Source organism: Anguilla rostrata, chromosome 1 (assembly GCF_018555375.3).
Source record: "Anguilla rostrata isolate EN2019 chromosome 1, ASM1855537v3, whole genome shotgun sequence".
Taxonomy (NCBI): Eukaryota; Metazoa; Chordata; class Actinopteri; order Anguilliformes; family Anguillidae; genus Anguilla; species Anguilla rostrata.
This window is the reverse complement of record NC_057933.1, coordinates 62,468,455-62,493,465: the sequence shown is the minus strand read 5'-3', so window position 1 is coordinate 62,493,465 and position 25,011 is coordinate 62,468,455. Positions and strand designations below refer to the sequence as shown.

Genomic DNA, 25,011 nt, shown 5'->3' with positions numbered 1-25,011 from the left:
TAGACAGTCCACTGTAATCGCCGCGCTTTGCTTTTCATGGGTTATTTCTTGAGGCCTGGAGTCTTAAGGACTGCTTTATTTTCACTGCAGCTGATAGCTGTCCTGAGGGACGTGAAGCACATGCAAATGCTTGATCTGATGAACATCCCTGGAGCCGCCCTGGCTGTGTTTGAGAAGAAAGACATCTTTGTTATGGTATGAAATAGTTTGACAGTGTTATGGTACACTGCAGTCATGGGAGTTTCAAAGGGATGATCTCTTAGGATTCAAGTGAGCAGGTGTATTATGTGATATGTAGGCTGGGCTAATATCTTTTATTGGACTTCAACAGTTTGTGGATAGTAGGTGGTGGTCATTAATTGCTCCACATTAGTATGTGCATACTCTGTGATTGTTTCTGATTGGTCCTCCTCAGTACGTAGGCAGTCTGCAGCTGCTGGTCCAGTTGTACAACAAGCTTAAACAATCAGTGCTGGAGGTGGAGTTTCCCCTGATCAAGGCGGAGCTTGCAGCTGTTGATGGGCAGCTGCACATGGCAGAGGTGGAACTTACGTGGCAGGACCAGCGCTGCTGGGATTACATCAGCTCCATGAAGGACACAGTCCAAGACCTGGAGCGTCGGGTCCAGAAGACCAAGGACGACGTGGAGGCAATCCAGAATCTGATGAAGAGGTGGAGCGATCAGGCCCTGTTCTGCAGGAAGGACAACAAAAAAGACACCCAACTAATGCTGGACGACAGAGTCGACAGGCTAGCTAAGAGATACAGTGCCATCCAGAGAGATGGACAGCTCATCCACAAACTCATAGAGGTGATATCTTTGCAGTTTCCTGTTTGTACAGGCTTCATGGTTCTCTTCTAATGAATTAAGGGAATCCAACTCTTATCTAATCAAAGGTCTTATAGCAGTTCATAACTATTTATTTGAGTTCTCAAAATCAAAGAAATCATCTTTTATTTCATCATGTATTGCATAACATGTATTGTTGCTGCATGCCCAGGTCAGTCAATTTAAATGATACCTGACTCTCACCTGATCTGGTTAATCAATTAATTATAGATCAATGGGATTCATTAATAATAAGAGGTTTGAGTTTGAGATTCTCCTGCCCCTATCTGACTCCTTCATTACGTTTCCCAGGAGAACCTATCCCTCTTCCGAGCCGACCCAGCAGCGGACGCATGGCGAGCGTATTTGGAGTACGTGGATGAAATGGTGGTGGATGGCCTCTTCAGTGCCATCGCCCGCTCCCTGGAGTTCTTTGTGGAGAACACGGAGGGAGAATATCGGCAGGCTCCTCTCTTCGAGGCCCAGATGGTGCTGACCGCCCATGTGATTAACTTCCGCCCATCCCTGGACAGGGACGTTGGAGACGGGTTCTATGACCTGGTGGAGGGGCTGCTGGGAGATGTGTTCAGAATGTCTGCACAGGTGAAGAGGGTAGCAGCACATCTGGGCATGGAAAACTACCAGGTGAGGATGGGAGAGGCCATGGCTGACACTTATTCTGTGCTTTAGGAAAATGTCACTTAGTTCTTACTGTATGAGGGAAATTATCGGTGGATCTGAAGCAGTGCAAGTAACCCTTTGGACAGAAAAACCTTTGTGTTAATGAGTGTAGCCTATATGGATCAAAGTGCTGCATCATAATTTTGCTTTAATGCTGAACATTTTGTTGTGCTGTTCATGGGTCATTCATGTTGTAAAAATGTTTATATTATAATTAATAATAATAATAATAATAATAGTGTTTTATGCCAGACACTGTGACTTCCTCTCCAAATGAAGTAACAATATATAGGTAGAAAAAAAGACAATTGTTGCTGAAACTGGTGCTACTTATCCCTGATCTAACTACTTTTGTGCAAATTTTGGATTGACAGCATGACATGGAGGACATGCTGGACCTCGCAGACCTTCGGCAGGAAGTGATGGAGCGAGTGGACGACGTCATCAAGAAGGCCCTGCAGTACCGTGGCGTTTATGACTGCTACTCGCAGCTGTGGCTGGACGACAGGGCGGAATTCATGAGGCAGTTCCTCCTGTACGGGCATGCTCTGACTGCAGAGGAGATCGACAGCTTTGGGGAGGAAACATTTCCTGAGACTCCGCCCACCATCGAGCAGTTCAAAGAGCAGGTACTGTTATGCTCTTGGACAGGAGCCATTTAAGATGTGGTTTTATTTAAAGAGCTTTAACTGAATTTCAAGCTGTCTAGCTACATTTTCCTAGACAGATTCCTGCGCGTATCTTCCCACAGTCCAATCATATGCTGGTAAAGTTCTTTGGAGAACCTTAAACCTTAAATTGCCCTTTTCTAGTATGACTGGTGGGGTTTAGAAGTGCAGAAGATGAAGTCACTCTCCTAGTGTTTGTATTGTAAACAATTCCTTTGGCTGAGGATCTGGTGATTCTCTTGATATGCCATGTGGATAGTGATAGTTGGTTTAAAAACCTACCTACATCCATTTGCATGTACAATGGTATCCCATCCAGGATGTGGCCCTCCTGTCTTTAGCTTAAGCTCATCACTCCCCTCTACAGGACAAAGCAGTTACTGGAATTGGATGGCCAGATGCATGATGGAACTGGCAATTAACCTGTTGATAACTGCTAGCTTCATGACTGGTCTCAGAAAAATGCATTTTACCTTTCATCCAATGGATTTTCTGGGTTTGATTTTTCAGATTGATATTTATGAAGCCATGTATACCCATGTCACCAAGATTGAGGACTCTAAGGTCTTTGAGAATTGGTTCAGAGTCGACATCAAGTCCTTCAAAATGAGTCTTTTAAACATAATTAAAAAATGGAGCTGGATGTTCAAGGAGCACCTCATAACATATGTCACAGACAGGTGAGGTCCTTTTCTGTGATCTTTTGATATTAGGAGGATTCTTCTGCATCCATGTTACTGTAAATCAGTGATGTCATTTTCACAACCATAGTTTATATTAGATTTTATGAAGTAACTTTTAGGTTGTCCGTTTTTCCTGTGTGTTTTATTGACTGCAGAGTCATAGTGTTGAGTTTTGTTGAATAATTAAATTGTTGAACATGCTCTTATAGAATTGTTGAACATACTTCTTTATGAAAAGATGCTCAGAATACTTCATTGAACAGTTTTTTTTACCAGTTTCTTTTACTCTCTTATGGGAGAAAAGTGGCAATCACAGTAATTGGTGACTTATTCCAGCATACTGTTGAGCACCAGTGACCTCAGAGCTCTGTATCATCCAGAGGGTCATCTGCTCTATGTGGTGTACTGTAGGTGTGGCACGTGTTTCATGCCTCCTCAGTCTGTTTCATGTCCCCTCAGTCTGTATGAGTTGGAGGAGTTTATTAGGGCGACAGGCGAGGGGCTCACACTGCCTGTGATGAAGGGGGACCACAGTGGCCTGGTGGAGGTGATGGGGCTCCTGCTAGCTGTCAGAGACCGTCAGCTGACCACAGACAGGCTGTTTGAGCCTCTGAAGGCCACTATCACCCTGCTGGAAGGGTACGGCCAGCGGATGCCTGAGCACGTGTACACACAGCTGGAGGTGAGGCATCCTCAGTGCTGAAGGGGAGGAGCAGAGTGAGACTGTGACTTCATGTCTTCCACATGAACTGATTATTCTTGGTGGGTTTAAAACTAGCTTTCACTTCCAGTCCGGCCTGTAGTATTTTCCACACTGCCCTGCCATGACTGCTTTTCTGCTGGCTTGGCTTGGTTTCTGTTTTATCAGATGGTGATTCCTACAAACTAGGGTAGTAATTAATTGTGCCAAACGAAGCATACACCCCAACACAGCATTTTATTGGGGCATGATATGACAATCAGGGCCAGTATAAATGAATAACGCCAGGTTAAATTTAGTTTGAGGCAAGAGTTAGCAGGGAATGTGGTAGATAAAATTAAAAAAAACGAACAAATAAATTAATCCTGTCAAATGGGAACATCTAGTATCATATAGATGCCAAGCAGGGATTGTTACAGACTTTAAGATGGACTTAATTTTAAAAGATAAATAAAAAAAAGCTCAAATAATCCTGTCTGTCCCCTGGGTCTAAAACTGTCCATTTCGTCCATGATTTATAGAGCTAAAGAGAGCCTATCATGTGTCACATACATTGGTCCCTGTCCCTCTAATGGAAATTTTAAATTAATTGATATTTTGAAAGGTAGCATATCTTACTGCACCTAGTTAAAAAGGGTGCTGGCCTAACCAGTGAAGATCAATTAAATGCTGGCCTTTACAGGTGCAGAGTTCATCATCAAGGGTGTAATCGCACAGGTGTATTGCCTAAGCATAGTAGGTTGTGTGTTAAACAATGATTTTAGCGAATTGCAATGAAGAGAGGCTGTGTTCTTAATAGTAAATAAGATGCATTTAATTAAGTTAGTTGCAAACTGAATAGTATGAATGAAGGAATGACAGATATAAAAATAAAGGCTACTAAAAAGGTGAATAATTCAGTTCATGTCTCTGCTGTGCTGTACGTCTCATCTGCCTTTACTGTCTGTACTTCTCATGCGTGTTTTCTGTACATTTTCTGTGCTTTTCTTGTACATGCAGGAACTTCCTGAGAAGTGGAATGGCACCAAGAAGCTGGCCGTGTCAGTTAAGCACGAGGTCGCACCCTTGCAGACTGCTGAAGTGACTGTCATACGCAGGAAGTGTGTGGCCTTCGAGGTTTGTCACATTGTCATGTGATCAATGTTCAAAGCAAGTATTAACCTACATACATTAAAAATGTGTCTTCATAATTGCAAAACTCTGTTTACTGTTTTTGGGGATTTGCACTAATTTCTAGAATGTATTCCATAAAAAAGTGGGTTTTCAGAATTAGTGTGCTGACTATTATTATAGGCCACACAGATCTCATACCGTCCAGTTCTCAAATTAGTGTATTTTTTCTGCTTTCTCATGACAGATCAAACAGAATAAATTCAGAGAGAGGTTCAGAATGGAAGCCCCCTTCAACTACAGTGCTGTGAAACCATACTCTCTGCTGCAGAAAGTATATCTTCTATTTCTCTTTTTAAAAATATGATCTTTATAGCAGGGGCTTTTGTTTTAAACAGAATTTTGAAAAGAGATGAATGTCCTTGTAGTTGCTTTGCTTTAGTTGTTTTTGAGTTTGTGTTGTTATGCAAAGTGTCTCAGTCATTTTATGGGTTTTTAAATAGGTTTATCACTGATTCTGTTTAACTCACAGTGGCTAACCAGCCACCCATATCCAGGGTGACATACACAAATTCTATTAATTTTATATTTATTTATTACAAGCGACAAAACTTTTATGCAGTTGAACAATTAGCTACCGTTTGTATATGTACAATAGCAGTGTCTCCCCTGGCATTCAACCCCGCAGTCTTGTCACTTCAAGTTTGGCAAACACTACATTAAATTGCCACCCATGATTAACTAAACAGCTATTATAAACAATATGCAACAGTGTAAAGAATTGTGACAGAAACATTTTTTAAGACTGAATAATACTAAAGGAGATGAGAACAATAAAATACTGTCAGTGTACAAAAACCTTTCAGCTCTATTATTTGTAGTTTTGTTTTAAAATACACATTGCAGCTTCTCATCGTGCTCTATGCTCATCCGTTTCATAACTGAAGAACTAATGATGTTGGTTCAAAACCCTAATGATAAACCATAATACTCATTGGTAAATGGAAAACAGAGGCAATTTTTTGTTGTTCCTGAGAATGTTTGGAGATGGGTTTTTGCCTGACAGCAACAATATATATATATGTATATATAGCATAAAACATGAACAGTTTATTGTCTCAATCATTTTAACCATTTTAAATGGGAACTGTGGGAACTTAAAAATGGTATTGAGAATCATATATCAGTGCGGTTTCTACAACAATCAGGAATTGAAAGGGGATAGGATACAATTGAAGTACCTGTGGATGGTATTGACTTTGGTGAAAGAGATTGTGTGCATTGTTGAATCAGGCTCATAGAGAGATTAGGACATTAGAAGAGGAGATGACCCAGCTGCAGGAGTCCAGCCACCTCTTCGAAGTGAGCGTGCCGGAATACAGACAGCTCAAATTCTGCCGCAGGGAGATCGTCATCCTCAAACAAGTGTGGGACATCGTGGTGTACGTGCACGTGAGTGTCCTCTCTGTGAGCCCTTTCAGTGGAAGAAAGCAGATAAACACGATGCCAGAATCATTTACCCTGCCATTCTGATGCTATGGCCATCTGGTTACCCATCGTCTATCACAATGGTTTCACCGCTTCTCATTGCATCTTCTGTCACTGCAGTGTAGCATAGAAGAGTGGACAAAGACTCCGTGGAGAGAGATCAATGTTGACCAGATGGATGCAGAATTAAAGAGATTTGCCAAAGTAAGGCCTCCCGCCTCTTGACATCTCACCAAAATCAGCTGCCAGTCATGACTCAATGATAAGCCGTTTCCTGCTTCCTGTCTGGACAGGACATGCGGACGCTGGACAAAGAGGCGCGCGGTTGGGATGTGTACAGCGGCCTGGACCTCACAGTGAAGAACCTGGTGACCTCGCTGCGGGCAGTGACCGAGCTGCAGAACCGGGCCATTCGAGACCGACACTGGGCACAGCTGATCAGCACCGCTGGGGTGAGTCGGTCATGGGCTCTCCACCTCAACACAAGTGCTTAACAGGTCAGCTTAATGTTAGGGAACTTGGCTTGGAACTCAGTGACGGGTTGTGGGTTTGATTCCTAGCTAGAGCGCTGGCCTTATACCCTCAAGCAAGGTACTGAACGTGAATTGAAAATATCCAGCTGTATAAATTTATTGTATGTAAAAATAAATTATCTGTGTAAGTCTCTGTGGATAAGAGTCTAATGAAGGCTTAAATATATAATGTAATGTGGATTCATTAGTTAAACTTATATGACAGTAAAAAGCAACATATTTATGATGTACACCTGTACTGAAAATCCATACACACCACACACAATTGACAGTTACCTGTGTGACATGCTCTGTTGGCCAGTTTATTTAAAAGTGTGTAGAATGTGTGTGCATGTTTATCTTCCCTGTGCAGGTGGAATTCACTATGACACACAGTACCACCCTGGCCAATCTGCTGGCCCTGCAACTCCACAGAGTTGAGGAAGAGGTTCACAACATTGTGGACAAGGCAGTCAAGGAGATGGCCATAGAGAAGGTTCAGCAGTTTTTCATTCACTGAATGAACTAAGCACTGTTGCAGTAAAACAGTCCATTTTTCACAACATGTATTTTAGTCAGTTCTGTGCTCATGCATTATGTTTCATAACTGTTGCTAAGCAACAGTTGATAATACTTCATGTGAGGCAGTATAATGAAGTAATGTATCTTAGCTCCCAATTGATTGTTTTCCATCAAATGTGCAAGATCACTAAAAAGAGGTTAAAATTTCTGCTTGCATCTTAATTAAAGCTATTTTTATGAAACTTCAAAAAGCATATTTAATGTTGAAACAGTTCTGCAGTGTCATTCATAAAATGGAATACTGTATAAATGTTAATGAAATTTGATTATTTTCTCACAGGTTTTAAATGAAATCAGTCAGACCTGGACAACAATGGAATTCTCATATGAGGAGCATTACCGGACCTCCACTCCACTTCTGAAATCAGATGAAGATTTGATAGAAACTCTAGAGGAAAATCAGGTGCATTTAAAAAGCTTGCTGAGGTTCAGCTATCTGTCATCTTTTTATAATAACAAAGGTTCTTGCTATAAAAATCCTGAAATAATAAACCATTTGAGACTTGAATCCAGAGGGACAGTACCATCATACCCGTGTGCACGGTAATTTCCAGGTATAGAAATAGAGACTGTGTGAAATGTAAGCTAAGACGTTGCCATGGAAAAGAGCAGGCACATAATTGTCTTTTATGTGCCGTAATGAAAAATTTGAAATTACACTTTCATATATTTATCAGTGGATTTTACATTTTGTCCTACAAACATAAAAAAATTCTATATATATATATGTTTGTATTAGTTTTTTTCAAGTGTTTTTTTAGTGTTTGGTCTGAATGACTCAATGCAGAATTTCCCAGAGGGAGAGCTGGGGGGGGGGGGGTTGTCTGTCTGTCATGAAGATGACACAAGGTGACATGACCCCAGCCATGAGCGTCGTGCGGCAGCTACTGGTGCTGACGAGGTGATGAATGGCGGGGATGCTTTTTGGGCTTTCTCTCACCGCGGGCGGGAAATCTCAGTCACCCAGCTGTATTGAGTCTCTGGATTTACGGGTCTCCGTGGCTGACAGGCCTTTGTTCCCCTCTGAAGGTCTTTGTTAGCGTGCGCTGACTGCTGGTTCAAGCAAGGGTGAGATCCCTTTATTACATTAGAACAGACCTCTCCTCAATGTGTCCACATTGATTATTCCTTACAAGGCCGTTCCCCACCCCCTATATTCCCAGTGTGTCCGAACAAACAAAAAATGACAAGCGAAGCTGAATAAATAAAGTATTCCAGTGACAGACAGAAAGGATTTGTGAATCTCCGGAGCTGGAATGCTAGATAAATCTGAAAGCCTCAGAGTTTGATTGATTTCCTCAATCTCAGTTCTAAGACTTTTCTGACAAATGGAAAAAGCAACAGTTGGTTCAATTCATTTTTTCTCCTTTGAATGAAAAAAAAAGTGTTTTTATTTTATCAACTGCATATGTTTCATCCAGTGTACTATATTACAGTACTGTGAGAATAGGCTAATGTTAATTTCATTATAGCCTTTTTTCACCGTATATATGATGCATATGTATACCCTGTCCTGTCTCAGGTGTATATGTCCTCCCACCTGCCTGTTCCAAATGCCCTGAGACTTGTCTGTGTCCTCTCTCAGGTGTGTATGTCCTCCCACCTGCCTGTTCCAAATGCCCTAAGGTTTGTCTGTGTCCTCTCTCAGGTGCAGCTGCAGGCCATCTTGCAGAGCAAACACGTGGAGTACTTCCGCTGCCAGGTGTCCGAGTGGCAGAGGAGGCTCACGGTGGCCGACACGGTGCTGCTGGTCTGGCTGGAGGTCCAGCGCACCTGGGCCCACCTGGAGAGCATCTTCATTGGCTCAGAGGACATTCGGAGACAGCTGCCAGACCACACCCACAGGTTCCTCTGCATCGATGCTGACTTCAAGGTAGACCAGCACGTGGGAATTTGAAACATTGCATACACTGATGAATTCTACCTCATCTTATTTACTGATGCTGATGCTGTTGCTCATTATTCAGTATTTTATTTTAGTGTCTGCATGGCACAGTACATTACTGTGGTGACACCAAGACTCAGATACTCAGATACAGATATATATGCTTGGTCATAAAGTTAAGAATGCCTCAAGCCAATCGGATTGAAACTGTTCTGGAACATTTGTGGGGATATTTTGAGCCCTGAAAAGTGTCCTACAATCTATATCTCACATTGTGTAGCTGCAGTATGTAATTGTGTAACGTTGACTACTACTGTTGCAAAAAAAGACCTTTAGTGTATGAAACTTAGTTTACACATTTCTGCCTTCATTTGTAACCAGCCGATGAGAGGAGTATGGAAGAAAATATGGTGGCCTAAGTTTTAGTTTTATTTTTGCATTGTAATTTGTATGGCTAATAGGTCATTTATAAAATTCACCCTGAATCTCGGACTCCTCTGCAGTGCACTTTAAAATTCAATGATGTGTTTGTGCAGGACCTGATGTTTGGCAGTGCTAAAACAAAAAACGTCATTGAGGCCACCAACAAGCCAAAACTGTTTGAAAGACTTGAGGATTTGCAGAACAGGTTTGTAAATATAGGCAGTTTGAAAAATTATTTATGCATCTTTAAAATCATATTTCAAAATCTGTGGAAGATTCATGCCACAGTCTTAAAAAGGCATATTTTGATTACATTTAAATTTCTGCTCCTCTGTCTGCTCTCCATATAATTCTCTCCCTCCTTTCTCTCTCTTTCTCAGACTGGCACTGTGTGAAAAGGCACTTGCTGAATACCTGGAAACAAAGAGACTTGCATTCCCTCGCTTTTATTTTGTTTCATCCGCAGACTTACTCGACATCCTTTCCAAAGGCAGTCAGCCCAGAGAGGTAAGCCTGTCCCACAGGGCACCACAGAGCACATTAATGGCTGTTGTGTTCACTTGATGGGAGAAATTCTGGCCTTAGTTTAGTGTCAAATTTTCCTACACCCTTAAACATTTTATTTCCTTTCATTAAACCGGACGCATTCCCTTTGTTTTGGTAAGTGTGGATGTACTTGCTCTCTTTTGAAGGTCACTCGACACCTGGCCAAACTGTTTGACAACATAACAGACCTGGAGTTTGTGGCAGTGGAGGGCATGGAGAGTAATGCTGCTGTGGGAATGTATAGCAAGGAAAGGGAGTATGTTCCATTCCAGACCCACTGTAACTGCACCGGCCCGGTAAGACTGGTTTTACTCTCTCTCTCGCTTTCTCTTTCTCTCTCAATCTCCCTCGCTCTCTTTCTCTCTCTTACACACACACACACACACACACACACACAAAGAGAAGAGAATTAATTGTGATGCACACCAAGAAGACAGTACTGTAAAAGTTTTTCAGTAACACAGCACCACCTGGTGTTGCAGTCTGTTTTTTTTCCTGCTGTTCTAAGGCAGGGATTCAACTTTTTCATCTCAAGGCCACTGTCTGACTGAGGTCTCCTTCACCCTATACCCACTACAGGCTGTAAGGCAGTAGCTATGTAATAATGACGTGCTATGGATCTCTATCATACATTCGTTTTGTACAATATAAAGATGTAATTAATCATGATTTTTCCAAGGATGTATGATCAGACATTACTGTATCTAATCTAAAAAAGTTTATTTTACTTTAATGTTAAGATATGTACATTCTGAAATATTAAACAATATTGATTTGTAAACAATTTCCCTAGAGCAGTTTGAGAACCTTTGTTATAGTGTTACTCAGTGTAAACGTGTTTAAACGTGTAATTGAAGCTGATTTTAATATTTCTGCATATAACATATCCATAAAATGTAAGCAATGTAATTAAGTCAGGTAGTGGAAGACATTTTGTGAGTGCAGTGTCACTGATATACAGAAGTACACTGGAGTAAGAGAGAAGCGCTCAGTGTGAAATGGACGCCGGTCTCTTATAGGTGGAGGCCTGGCTGAGCTGTCTGGAGGACACCATGCGGGAGACGGTGCGTAGCCACGTGGCAGAGGCGGTGGCTGTGTACGAGGACCGGCCCAGGGAGCAGTGGGTGCTGGAGAACCCCGCCCAGGTGGCTCTCACCGGCTCCCAGATCTGGTGGACGACTGACCTGCAGATCGTGTTCGAGAGGCTGGAGGAAGGCTTTGAGTCGGCCCTCAAAGACTACCACAGGAAACAGGTAATTACAGAAACTGCCTCAAAGACTATCTATATATCTGTCTATGTATCTGTCTGTCTATCTATCTATTTCTGTCTATCTATCTGTATGCCTGTCTGTCAGTCTTTTTCAGTTTTTTCATATTATACTGTACCATATCTTAGGTTTTTTTAAATATTTGTTTTTACGTGCCTTTTATTACCTTCTTAAGTGACTAAATATTGTCCTCTAGAATTAGTTAATTTATTGAGTCATTGAAATTTGTGGGTGTATTGATCAATGTCCCTGACAAGCCAATTAATCATTAGTGTTGCGCCAAGCAAGGCTCTGACTGCATCCTATTTGTTGTTGGCGATTTTCGTCAGTTCTAGTAAAGCATGGCCTGTCTGGTCATTATTTGGATGTGCTGTTCTCCTTGGGTGTCTGCAAATATGCATGCTGGCAGAGTAACCTGTGTTTGTGTCAGCTGATAAATTGTTAAAGCAGCCAAGCCTGAAGCCACCTCCACATACACACATACACACACGCACACACACGCACACACAGAAACACACACACACACATGCTCCCTCACTCTTCAGAACATTGATAAATGAAGTACATGCCTGTTTTGCCACCGGCTAGACAAGAATATATGACCTTCTTCAATAACAGCACAGTATACATTCAGATATGTTATATGTTGTATGTAGTTTGAGGCAGTATTTTAGCTATTGTATACAGATGTTTTACTCAGAATCTGGAAGGATGTATCAAATTATCCTGATACATTATTTAGATTATTCAATAGGAATGTATGTTTGTGTACAGATACTGCAAACCTGCCCTGAAATCCAAAAATTCCTTGTTTCCTGTCCAGATTGCTCAGCTAAACTCCCTGATAAACATGTTGCTAGGGGAGTTGTTGCCAGGCGACCGGCAGAAGATCATGACCGTGTGCACCATAGATGTCCATGCCAGAGATGTTGTGTCAAAGCTCATTGCTCAGAAGGTGGGTGGCTTTTACTGCTCAGTAGGTGAGTAGCTTTTACACCCCTATGTAAATCAGTGTAAAAACATGCCCGTCCTGTCCTAGGAACAATTCTAGTGTCCCGCTCCATTTGTTTAAAAACGCTTTCTGCTATCTGAACTTCAGCTTTACTCATCTTCTGGAAATTAACTGGGTGGCATGTAGACTTAAATTTAAAGACACAATTTAGCTACACAGTGAAGCCACAAAAACAGACTGCTGAACTAAAAATAATTTAGAAAATAAACACGCCTTTATGAGGTGTGCAGAAAAGCCAAATTTTTTCAGCTCCTTTTCAGCTGTAGGTACAGTGGTTTGGCTCTTCAAACTCCATCCACAGGTGGGGGACTTACAGTGCTCCCCCTCCTGTCTGTTCAGGTGAACAACGCACAGGCCTTCACCTGGCTGTCTCAGCTTCGTCACCGCTGGGATGAGGCCCGGAGGCACTGCTTCATCAACATCTGCGATGCGCAGTTCCTGTACTCCTACGAGTACCTGGGCAACACACCCCGCCTGGTCATCACCCCTCTCACAGACAGGTGACTCACCTGCCACTTAATGTCCCGAAGCCATTAGCCAGCCTTTGTGTACCCATTCTGTGGCTTGGCTGGACTGTATTGTGACCTGGGTCAGAACATGTCTTCTGTATGCTTTTATAACTGCAGAATTTGAAAACGCTCCTGATGATCGCTTATCATTTTCAGCAATAGGTGCCACTAACCAGAACACACAAATATATAATTATATAAAAGCAGAATTTTGTATCTTGACATTCTGTAATGACTCTTCTCATTGGCTCTGTATAAGACAACACATTAGTGTTTAGGATGCACTTGGGTGGAAGAGTGACATTGTGGTTATGAAAGTGACCTCATATGTAGATTGTTGCCAGATCGGCTCTGCCAACGTGCACTAGACCAAGAGTCTTGGTTGGTGAAAGCCTGCTCCTGTCTGATGCTGTGTGGGTGCACAGGTGCTATATTACGCTGACGCAGTCTCTGCACCTGACGATGAGCGGGGCCCCGGCAGGGCCTGCCGGCACCGGGAAGACTGAGACCACCAAGGACCTGGGCAGGGCGCTGGGGGTCATGGTGTATGTCTTCAACTGCTCTGAGCAGATGGACTACAAGGTGAGGGTCACCTGAGGGAGTGGCTAACTGGTGATGGGAAAGCCAAAGCGGTGGAGCTATAAGTGGTATAGTATTATGGTATGCATAGACAGTATTTTTGGTGATTTCTATTCATATGTGCTAGTACATCGTTGCTTGTGTAAAGTTCATGAAGCCTGATTCTCCTACTACATGTAAAAATATGTACGGTCATTAATACATGTCCAATGGTAATCTTTGTGTCATGTTGAGGGAAGCAGATGCATAATCACGGTGTGTGGCAAGCAAATTAATGTATGTAAGTATGTAAGTGTATGTAGGTATGTAAGTCACTAGATAAATTAGACTGGCAATCAAACACATAAAAAAGTGATAAAGAAAGGCTGTGCTCATTGTATCACCTGGAGGTAATGAGGCAGTGTAGAACTACAGCACCGATCCTGAGGCCCACTCTTGTTGACAAGGTGTCTGAACCCTCAGTCCATAGGGAACATCTATAAGGGCCTGGCGCAGACTGGGGCCTGGGGCTGCTTTGATGAGTTTAACCGCATCTCCGTGGAGGTTCTGTCTGTGGTCGCAGTGCAAGTGAAAACCATCCAGGATGCCATTCGCAATAAGAAGAAAAGGTGAGAGCTGCTTGCCATGGAGGGCTTTCACCTAGCAAAAACTAATTGGTGCTTGGCATTCATGCCTTTTGCATAAAGGCATAATATATGCAGCATTTATCATTGAATCGGCTCTGGCTGATTGTCACCAGATTTCTTCATCACAGACTGGTGTCAGATTCAGTTGGTACAACAAACTACTAATCAACATCCTGTTCCTTGGATCAGGCTCTGATTTCTTAGAATTTAAAGCAGGGAATTTAATCAGAATTGCTTCAGGAAATGTCCAGATGTATATTGCATCATGTAGAAAAGGTATCCTCTGAAATGTTCTTGGAGCAAAGGAACAGTGTAATTTTTTGCTGTCACCATATACTATAAAAGGCACCCAGTGCTATAAAAAACAATTAATTGTTTTAACTTACGCAACATACCTGGAATTTTAAAGTATCTAAAATCAAAAGGTAATGCATTTTGAAAGTGATCCTCTGGGCTTTTGGCCTTTACAACTCTTTACAAGGCTTGGAATATCCAGTACAGCACCGTACTGTCTCACTGTCAGATTCCTTTTTGACAGTCCCACCCTTCCTTCACTCATGACTCTCAGGTTCCTGTTCCTGGAAGAAGATATTACCCTGAAGTCCTCTGTGGGAATCTTCATCACCATGAACCCCGGCTACGCGGGCCGGACCGAGCTGCCTGAGAATCTCAAGGCCCTTTTCAGGTGGGTTGTGTTCTGCCTGAAGTCCAAACGGTTCAGATGCACTGAGGGCCCCAATCACCTTCCTGTCCTCTCCGCTCAGACCCTGCGCCATGGTGGTGCCGGACATCCAGCTCATCTGTGAGATCATGCTGGTGGCCGAGGGCTTTCTGGAGGCCCGGGTCCTTGCCAGGAAGTTCATCACCCTCTACACACTCTGCAGAGAGCTCCTGTCCAAACAGGTACTTGTCATGTGGACCTGAGAGTTACTGAACAGTTAGAGTAGGGGTCAGTTTCAGGCAAACATGAGTCACAACGAACTGTCTATTTCTCTGTTTATTTTTTTCTTTCAAGATATACAAAGGAAAGTAGTTGAATTTATGCTTGCCTGCATGAGTGCCTCCTCATTTACCACAGAGACGTACAGTACCTTTGAGCCCTACATTCAAGCCTAGATTTTATTCACTGTCATGTTACATTTTAATTCAAGAATGAGCATTCACTTGCGGTGCTAATTTGAAACCAGTGGGTCAAATCTGTGAAGGTCAACATACCTGTTTGTTGGTTGTATAAATTTCTGTGACCTTATGCCTTCATCTTCACATTAGGATCACTACGATTGGGGTTTGCGAGCGGTCAAGTCCGTCCTGGTTGTGGCTGGTACACTGAAGAGAGGAGACAAGACTCGGCCAGAGGACCAGGTGAGTGACCACACCTTCTTTAGTACCAGAGTGGAGCACTAGACTAAGCCACTGGTACAATCAGCTAGAGCACAGGGTCCCATTACTGCACTTTAAAATGATTAGATGTCTTTGAAAGTTATTTGTGGATGAGCCTCACAGCTTTGGATTGAATCCGGATTATGCCCGTGTCCAGTAGTTCCATAGGGTGATGCACAGTTGGCCATTTGCATCAGCCAGAGTATGGGAGGGTTCAGTCCGTCGGGGATCCACGTTCATCGCTATCTAGATACCCTAGCTGGTCGATCGAATACCCATGGACTGCATGCAAAAACTGTGTGAAAGATCCATCTGACACAGAAGTGCCCATGTCCTGCAGGTACTGATGCGTGCCCTCAGAGACTTCAACCTGCCCAAGATAGTGACAGATGACGTGCCCATCTTCATGGGCCTGATCGGGGACCTGTTCCCAGCGCTCGAGGTGCAGCGGAGGCGAGATCCCGAGTTTGAGCAGGCAGTGAGGCAGACTACCCTGGAACTTCACCTACAGCCTGAGGAGACCTTCGTCCTGAAAGTGAGAGAGCCCTAATGTCCCTGCCTTCTGTCCCTGTCACCCTCTACCAGATCCAGACCAAGACCAGACTCCCAGATATTGGGATCCAGACCAAGATTAGTCTTTACTTGTCTTATTGAGACTTATTGAATCCAAAACTTTGCTGCCTTTGCTGTCCATAGCAACTCTTGGTCGATTGTTTCAAATCAGAAAGATCTTGATAACACATGACAGGCCTACCTACTTTGGCGTTCAGTATGCCTCACTCTCTGATCAATATTCTACAGTTTTTCTCGCTGAGATCAGAACTGATCTAAACCAGATTCTGAGTAGAGCAAACTTGTTCTGTGTGGCTTCATGTCTGTATTGATTTCTTTCAACAAAGGGTTCTGATTAAAGAATGCATGATATGGTGTTGAACAATTATTTGGTATACTATTAGCATCTACAGTATAGCTTATTATGCAAATAAGATCTGGCACTGTAACACTGTAGAATATTAATATGTATGAAGTGTACTGGTTACACTGGCTCCAACTCTTTACTTTGTAACTGCTCCTGGTCCCACCCCCAGGATCTTTGGGGTTCTGTCTGTAGATTTGGCTGTTTTTCTTGTTTTGTTTTTTTTTTGCTATCCCTTGGATGCTTCCCTGTTACTATCCTGTGTGTCCTCATTAAACCTTTCTTTCTATACCCATTAGATCTGTGAGCACAGAAAAAAGCAGAAATCACGTGTCTCTTCTAACCTTCATCTGCTCTCAGTCCCATCTCCTCTGAAATGAATGAAGCTCTCTTCTGCTTCATCTGTTCTGCTTTTTATCATTTGATCTGCATCCTGAGCCAGCCCTGGAACTATATGGAGAATTAAGTTTTTCAGAACTAATGTTGAAAGGGAAAATTATGCTCATCCTTGAACTTGGATTCAGTCAGCTGCTTTCACCCCCTGATAGCTTAAACATAGAATGTTTTGTGTCAGTGAACCAATCATGTATCCCTTTCAACAGGAAATTAAAAAGAAATATACCCATTTTTGATAGACTTTAGTATTTGAAAAAGATTGTGTGGAAAATATTATTTCAAAAATACACCTGAAGCATGAGAAAAGTGTTCATGCCTGTGAGAAATAATACTGGGCTCTAATATGAACAGCTGTTGTATTGAATATGAAAAATCTGTTCTATAGAAACAGTACAAATCAGTAATATGCCAAGTAAATAGTGTGAAATTATATTTATAAGTTTACAGAATAAATTCACTTAAGACTAATGATATTCCGGTTCTTTGAGTGTCTGCGTTGAAAAAATAATTTAAAAGTTGTTGTATTTTACGCATAATTAAGAGTTTTGTTAATGATTTACAGCCTATACGTAAGCAAAGAATTTAGTTAATGCTGTATCAGTTATAAATACAGCTTATGTGCAGATTGGCTGATATATGTACTGTATATTGAAGTCTCATGACTTGTGGATAGATGGGTCCTGTTTAACATGTCCTCTGCATACATTCTCACGTGTTCAGGTGGTTCAGCTGGAGGAGCTGCTTGCTGTCCGCCACTCTGTGTTTGTGGTAGGAAGTGCAGGGACAGGCAAAAGTCAGGTGGGTTTTGGGTTCTGCTGGCACTGTCTGATTGCTACATGATTCATGTATACTACATGATGAGATGAGAGAAGAAAACCCAGAGAAAATGTGTGGCGTGTATCATTCTTCCATCTGTTTCATTTTTCATCATACATTTGTGGTACCCATCTATTGCACATACTTAACTATATCACCTTCAGACACCCCTTCAATTACCAGCAGCATTGCTCCTTGTACATCACCGAATGTGAAATGGCAAGTGGAAATGATGCTTCATGTTTACCTATTGTCTGACAGATATTGAGAACACTAAATAAAACCTACTGTAAGCTGAAGAGGAAGCCTGTTTGGAGCGACTTGAACCCAAAGGCAGTGAGCACGGACGAGCTCTTCGGCTTCATCCACTCGGTGACCCGTGAATGGAAAGATGGTGAGCTGGTCCAGGGGTCGCTGATGATTATGGATATGAATCTCCAATCAGTTTGCAGCTGCATGACTGATTGTATTTATTTATGTGATGTTCAATTTGCATCAGTTAGCATACCCCATGTGGAAAAATTGTGTAATTGTGTAGGCGTACTTTTTTAGTACTTCAAAACACTAGGTATAATTCAAGGTTGTGTACATTTACTTCAAATATTCTGAAGTGTACTATTTTCTCACATAATGTCCTTGCTGAATACATGATGTCTATCTATGCTGTTTTGGTCAGTCTGCAATCAGGCTGCACATTCCGTAGCTAAGCTATTCAAGTATATTTTCTGTTCCAAACAAATGAATATCCAGCTAAGTAACCTACCAAACAGCTGATTCCCATATTTAGCATTGTACATACAGTGCAGTCTGTAAGTATTGTTTTGTAAACAAGAAAAAATGTGTAATTGTCCAAAGATTTACTGACTGCATTGTATTTATTTATTTATTTATTTTTATTTTTTTTTCCTGTGTCAGGTCTTCTGTCTTTGCTGATGAGAGAGCAGGCAAACATCTCACACCCTGGACCCAAATGGATTGTCCTGGATGGGGACATTGACCCCATGTGGATCGAGTCACTCAACACTGTGATGGATGATAACAAAGTATGCACCTCTTCCAGCCTCTGGAACCTCTTGAAACATGCAGTGTTTCTTTAAGAACTTTTTCTTTTTCATTGCCCACCCTTTCAGGAAGTTAACTTTAAATATCACGTCAGTAACAAGCACAACTGTCTGTCAATTGCCTGCGTGTTGTTACAATAATGACTACCTTGTTATTTTTGCAAATGATGAAAGATTGCATCAGGGTAGTGTCAAAGTGAAATTCACAGAAAGGTCCATGGAGAAAATCTTTGAGAAATTTGAGAAAAGCCGGTCTTCCTGACGATCAGGCCAGTGCTTTGCAGGATTGCACCAGTGTAGTGCAGGTTTTTCAGCAGTGATGTGCATTGTTCTGATGGCCCTTTTCAGAACCCCTCCTCCCTTTGCCTTGTAGGTTCTGACGCTTGCTAGCAATGAGCGCATCCCTCTCACCCCTTCCATGAGGCTGGTATTCGAGATCAGCCACCTGAGAACAGCCACGCCTGCCACCGTGTCCCGGGCAGGAATCCTCTATGTCAACCCGCAGGACCTAGGCTGGAACCCGTGAGTTGCCTCATCAGAGACCAACCTTCAAAATGGGTGGAGCCCGTTTATTGAATTATCAGTGACTTGAGCCATAGCATTTTGCTTTGGAGATTAATCTCTTGAATCCCCTCCTCACAGAACTAAACCTACAAGTTTAGTCTAAAGACCTAAAGATCTAAAGACCTGTAGAGTGTGTTAGGTACATGCTTAGGTACAAAGGCTTATAATCTTCCAAGGCTTGTTCAAGGTTCATTTTAGGGCATTATGCTGATGGATTTAAATACATTTTTGGTTTAGTATTGTGATAAGATACTTTTGCATGATATGCTCCGTGTTCCTATGTCTTGAAAAATAACTAACTCCACACTACTCTACACTAGAGGATTAGCAACATACAATATAGTCAGGATTCAGGATATAAAATGTATTTTCCTATGATATAATATAATGTAATTATATAATGATAATAGTATAATGAATTGAATGAAAGTGATATTATGACCCAAATTTGGATTAAATTGTGTGTTTTTTGGGTTTTTACTGTAGAAGAGAGACATTTCTTTAATATTCATTTCAGAAGGCTTGTGAATGGACCTGAAAATGTCAGCAGTGCTCACTAAATTTTAAATGTCTTTCAAAGGGCAAAAGTGCATTATGTTTACTATGGGAAAATGCACAGGTTTCATGGTCTAAAGAATGTTCCTCTTTCAAGATACAAGCCCAAAGTTCCACTAATGCTCTAACTGTATGTCAGACAGCTGTAGGGGTTTCACCTGTGAGATCACAAAAAGAAGTCCCATTAATCTGAACCTCTTCCCCTGCTGAAGTTTTCTGGGTGATCAATCAAGAAAGACTTATTTGTATCTGACTGCAAAGGTAATTTTACATCTGCTTTCAGGCACTCCCAGTAACGTGTCATTGAGGTAATGCTTTGATTTGGGAACGAGTCCTTGGGGCTGGCTTTACGTTTTACTTCACACCCAGATCAAAGAGAACAGGTCATAGTTCTAGATTTCAGAGATCAACACTTAAACCTGTAGTCATTGCATAGGTGGTAAATGGGCTATGTTCTGACAGTATACAAGCAATTTATTGTGAAACATTGACCACCAGGATTTGGGGGATTTTTGGTCCTGGATATTAGTACCCTACACGTACCCTAAAGCAATGCAGTGCAGTCCGCTTTACCGAATGTTAGTGATGTCAAAAAACAGATTGTTTGGAATAAGGGAAATCTGGATACAAGATTCTTATTCATAATTCTACTATCGTTTTTACACCTGCCAGGTATGTAGCAAGCTGGATTGACACCAGGCCCCACCAGCCAGAGAGAGCCAACCTCACTATCCTGTTTGATAAGTACATCCCACCTTGTTTGGAACAGCTGAGGACCTCATTCAAGACCATCACCCCCATCCCAGAAATCAGCATGGTGCAGGTACAGTGTACCCCTACAAAACAAGACTGTGCACAGATACACACACACTTAACCCCTCACTCCTCCAAACCTCCTCCATAAATCAGAGACAGCTGGGCTACATTGCCCCTAGGCTGGAGAGCAGTGCATATCACACTTGTCCCAGAGACCATATTTTTCAAGGTGCAATACACCATGCTTCTAAAATGGTACGGTGCTGTTTTGCTGACTCCTCATGTGCCCTTTACTCAGTCCCAGGTGTCAGGACTCATCGGGCTTGCAACAAGTACACACTCCAGTTGTGCATTTTTTGTAAAAAGAAAATTATTTATTTCGGCATAGGCTGCACACAGTACAGTAGATTTTCTTAAGTAGGTTTTCTTAAGGCAAAATAAGCAGTGTAATTGTGAAAAGGAGGACTAAACAGCATGTGGTAGAGGTTGCTTCCTAGTGGTGCTGTCATTTGTCTATGTTGGTTTTTGTTTGTTTGTTTGTGTTTTTGTTAGGAGTGCCGGCTACACTCTCACGGAATTGGTCGCTTCCTTCTCATTTGCTTCTACCAGTGAACTTTGCCGGCATCTGATTTTAATTCATTTTTCTTTCACCAACTAACAAGCAAAAATACACTACAGCCAAATTACAGCACTGTGCCAGCCTGATGGCTGGGCTGGCTCTTCCATGGGAATGGCGGTACTTCTGAAGGAAAGTCAGTAAAGGGAGGGAATGCACTCTCAACACTCGCATCACTGCATGGTACACCATTGGATTAGGGTCCTCTCAAGCTCTTAGCATCTAGCTCTAGTGCTCAGGCTAACTATGCTTTAATTGGGATTGTGGTATCATTAGGAGCTGTGAAGACTGAGCCAGGGGAAACAGTAACCTTGGGGAAAGGGTTCATAACACGGCTGTTATGGTTCATTGTGTTGGTCTCAGTGCACCCATGGTGTTCTCCTGTAGTTCTCACTGGCTTGTGTGGTTGAACTCATGTCCTCACAGACTCTGTGCTCGCTGCTGGACTGTCTCCTGACCTCAGAGAACATCCCCCCTGACTCCCCGCGGGACGCATACGAGACTTACTTTGCGTTCGCCTGCATCTGGGCCTTTGGCGGGGCACTGCACCAGGATCAGGTGAGCTTTGCCCGGGCTCCATCAGTTAATAAGAGAGCAATCCTTAGCTGGCTTACATGCTTCAGTCCGTAATATTCAGCTCAAATAAAAATGGTTGTCTACATTGAATTCTGATAACTGTAAAGTAAAATGCTTTCTTGACAGTATGCAGGGAATAAACCTTTCAGATTTCATCTCTCGAGGCCACTGGACCCCAGAGATACGAACCTTGCTGTTGCAGAGTGACTGGTCAGCTGTATAGCATATGAAACCAGAAGAAACATGCGCAGTTATGCCTTTTCAAGCCCCATAATATCAGACAAAATTCTGAATTAGTGAGCTGCACTTTTCATTGATAGGCAAAAACTTTAAATGTACTCATAATTAGAGGTTCATGTCTTAGCACTGTTGCTAATAAATACAGTAGGGGCAATCAGCAGTGTTTGATCAATAAGGTAGAAAATAAATTTATCATCAGAAATCAAAGACAGCAGGTCACTGATAATGAGATATATTGTTAGGAAAGCTGACATAGGGAAAAATTGCAAAGAGATCCTGACTACACTTGATTGATTATTGGTTATTATTTAAACTGAGAATTAGTTACTAAATGAGAGTCAGCCTATTAAAAAGAAAGGGAATATAATGTAAACAACCTATAGGATTTCAATAATTAAAAGATTCATGTTTCTTTTAAATTATAGTATTTTCACATCACTTTCATAGTTGGGGATATTCCATTTCTGAAGAACCTCTATTTCCAATGTGTTTCTATCCTGGGGTTCTCCTGTAGTTGTAAGGTTTCAATTATTGTTCACCCCCCCAGACCCCCCCATCCCCCATAACCCAGTCTTCACCTCTCTCTGCCGTCTTCACCTCTCTCTGCCCCTGTTTCAGCTCCACGACTACCAGATTGAGTTCAGTCAGTGGTGGACAAAAGCAATGAAAACTGTCAAGTTCCCTGCACAGGGGTCTGTGTTTGATTACTGCCTGGACCCACTGACCAGGCGCTTCCTTCCCTGGGGCGATCGAGTGCCCCTGTTTGAGATGGAGGCCAACACGTCTCTGCAGGTAAATGAGAGAAAAAGGAGCAAAGAACAAGGTCAGGGAATAGTGCCTTTTAATGCAACAGCCAGTGAAAAAAGTCCCCCTAGCTGTGTGTAGGCCCATATATTACTGTGATCATTTACTTCAAAGCATACATATTCAAATGCATTGCTTAACATTAAAAGAGGTTATATATGGAATGTAAAGGACTTCAATTACTATGTAAAGGATGCCTTTCATCCCATTGTGAGATCACACAATGTTTTACAATGAGGGGAGAATGACTCAACCTCAACCAGCTGGGAATGCTCTTTTCACCTGAACACATGTATTAATTTAGGTAGTAATGAAGGATTCACTTAGTGAATTAAACTGGTTGATGGTTTTTCTGTTTGACGAAATGTACAATTTTTAATTGTGAATTTAGTCAGAACTGCACAGCACCGTTTGCTCATTAGCTTGATGCAAATGTTGCTGTGGCTAGCCATTAATTTGCATTGTAGTTTCAATCATTGATTTTTCATCTCTGTAGCAGAATGATATGATTAATTCAGATCAGTAAGTCACGATACAATCCGTTACTGATCAAAAGTTTTGAATGTTTAGTAGATGAAGGTAATGCTTTCTTTCTTTACAGTTACACTTACAGAATGAGAAGTGTACTATTGTTTTTTGAAGTGAGCTTTTTTCAGTAAGAAAAAGGACAATAAAAATCACAGTGAACAAGGTCTCAGTCATTCTCCAATACTTGCTTTCTGTCTGGGAATGCCCCCTCCTTAGGGTCATTTTAGCTTCCTGCTGCAGGCTTGCCCTGTCCTCAAAATGACCCCGCACCAAAGAGATTATTTTAGGGTCAGTGTAAACATGAAAGTCCTGCCACTAGGGAAAGAGAGTAAAGTTTCACAACATGCTCTTCAGAGGGGCCGCATACCTGAGTGAATGTCAGCAGGGGTTTGAGTGCAGTACAGGCTTCACCTCTGACTGCAGAGATCTATGGCCTGAGCAGAAGGTCACTAGTTCAAAAGTTCTGTGTTTTTATACAGCTATTGCAGAACAGTATAAATCAGTATTACCTGTAAAGCTGACAGGGCAGGTTGATGATAAGTAAAAACTGTTACATTCACGAGTAATGTTGGTGATGATCATTTCTGTGGTCACAGGCAGTTCTGGTTCACACCTCGGAGACGGTGCGTCTGCGCTACTTCATGGACTTGCTGCTGGACAGGGGCCAGCCCCTCATGCTGGTGGGGAACGCTGGAGTGGGGAAGACTGCCCTGGTGGGGGACAAGCTGCTCGACCTGCCAGAGAACTACATGATGGCCCGAGTGCCCTTCAACTACTACACCACATCCACCATGCTGCAGAGTGAGCTCAACTTCCATACAGAATGTGTTTACACCACATCCACCATGCTGCAGAGTGAGCTCAGCTTCCATACAGAGTGTGTTTACACCACATCCACCATGCTGCAGAGTGAGCTCAACTTCCATACAGAATGTGTTTACACCACATCCACCATGCTGCAGAGTGAGCTCAGCTTCCATACAGAGTGTGTTTACACCACATCCACCATGCTGCAGAGTGAGCTCAGCTTCCATACAGAGTGTGTTTACACCACATCCACCATGCTGCAGAGTGAGCTCAGCTTCCATACAGAATGTGTTTACACCACATCCACCATGCTGCAGAGTGAGCTCAGCTTCCATACAGAGTGTGTTTACACCACATCCACCATGCTCCAGAGTGAGCTCAGCTTCCATAAAGAATGTGTTTACACCACATCCACCATGCTGCAGAGTGAGCTCAGCTTCCATACAGAATGTGTTTACATCATATCCAACATATCCACAGAGCAGTGTGTTCTGCTTTCAAAATTCACCCAATTCACCATCTGCAAATGATAACACTAAAGCCCAGAGCACAGTATGTGTAATACCCTGCTTGACAAGACGGTGTTCCTGAGATTTAAATGACTCCTCATGACAGGTGGGAATGACTTGTCCCTACATGCGCCGGTACATGTCCTCTGTCATTGAGGATGTTTGGCATGTCAATATGATGTTTATGTATTTCCCTTATCTAAAGCTCTTCCACAGGTTGTTGCAAAGTCTTTGTGATGTCAATGAGATGCTGGTTAAATGTTCGATGGGAACTGTATCATAGTGCCAAATTGTATAATAGTGCCAAATAAGACCAGTTTTATTGATGCTGAATTATGAGCTCAATTTCGGTAAGGAATGTGTTTACACCATGTGTCAGGTTCCTG

The 25,011-nt window shown here is 42.3% G+C and overlaps 1 protein-coding gene across 2 annotated transcripts in view; it reads left to right on the top strand.

Annotated features, from left to right (window-relative positions):
* si:dkey-233k19.3 (dynein axonemal heavy chain 11) overlaps window positions 1-25,011 on the top strand; it is a 73,952-nt gene that overhangs the window by 9,860 nt on the left and 39,081 nt on the right. The window contains exons 13-46 of one of the 2 annotated variants that reach the window (XM_064348051.1): window positions 91-195; window positions 416-811; window positions 1,142-1,474; window positions 1,885-2,139; window positions 2,689-2,858; window positions 3,321-3,543; window positions 4,561-4,677; window positions 4,919-5,005; window positions 5,965-6,123; window positions 6,280-6,363; window positions 6,453-6,611; window positions 7,045-7,167; window positions 7,534-7,656; window positions 8,902-9,126; window positions 9,675-9,766; window positions 9,942-10,068; window positions 10,254-10,403; window positions 11,127-11,360; window positions 12,199-12,330; window positions 12,727-12,887; window positions 13,322-13,478; window positions 13,938-14,083; window positions 14,670-14,786; window positions 14,866-15,004; window positions 15,371-15,463; window positions 15,822-16,016; window positions 17,514-17,591; window positions 17,871-18,003; window positions 18,525-18,652; window positions 19,044-19,192; window positions 20,462-20,612; window positions 21,588-21,719; window positions 22,596-22,769; window positions 23,906-24,110. In XM_064348051.1, coding sequence (XP_064204121.1) covers window positions 91-195; window positions 416-811; window positions 1,142-1,474; window positions 1,885-2,139; window positions 2,689-2,858; window positions 3,321-3,543; window positions 4,561-4,677; window positions 4,919-5,005; window positions 5,965-6,123; window positions 6,280-6,363; window positions 6,453-6,611; window positions 7,045-7,167; window positions 7,534-7,656; window positions 8,902-9,126; window positions 9,675-9,766; window positions 9,942-10,068; window positions 10,254-10,403; window positions 11,127-11,360; window positions 12,199-12,330; window positions 12,727-12,887; window positions 13,322-13,478; window positions 13,938-14,083; window positions 14,670-14,786; window positions 14,866-15,004; window positions 15,371-15,463; window positions 15,822-16,016; window positions 17,514-17,591; window positions 17,871-18,003; window positions 18,525-18,652; window positions 19,044-19,192; window positions 20,462-20,612; window positions 21,588-21,719; window positions 22,596-22,769; window positions 23,906-24,110 — 5,452 coding nt within the window. Of the gene's footprint in view, window positions 1-90; window positions 196-415; window positions 812-1,141; window positions 1,475-1,884; window positions 2,140-2,688; window positions 2,859-3,320; window positions 3,544-4,560; window positions 4,678-4,918; window positions 5,006-5,964; window positions 6,124-6,279; window positions 6,364-6,452; window positions 6,612-7,044; window positions 7,168-7,533; window positions 7,657-8,901; window positions 9,127-9,674; window positions 9,767-9,941; window positions 10,069-10,253; window positions 10,404-11,126; window positions 11,361-12,198; window positions 12,331-12,726; window positions 12,888-13,321; window positions 13,479-13,937; window positions 14,084-14,669; window positions 14,787-14,865; window positions 15,005-15,370; window positions 15,464-15,821; window positions 16,017-17,513; window positions 17,592-17,870; window positions 18,004-18,524; window positions 18,653-19,043; window positions 19,193-20,461; window positions 20,613-21,587; window positions 21,720-22,595; window positions 22,770-23,905; window positions 24,111-24,523; window positions 24,543-25,011 lie in introns of those variants that run through there. The other variant, XM_064348061.1, reaches the window with a different exon arrangement.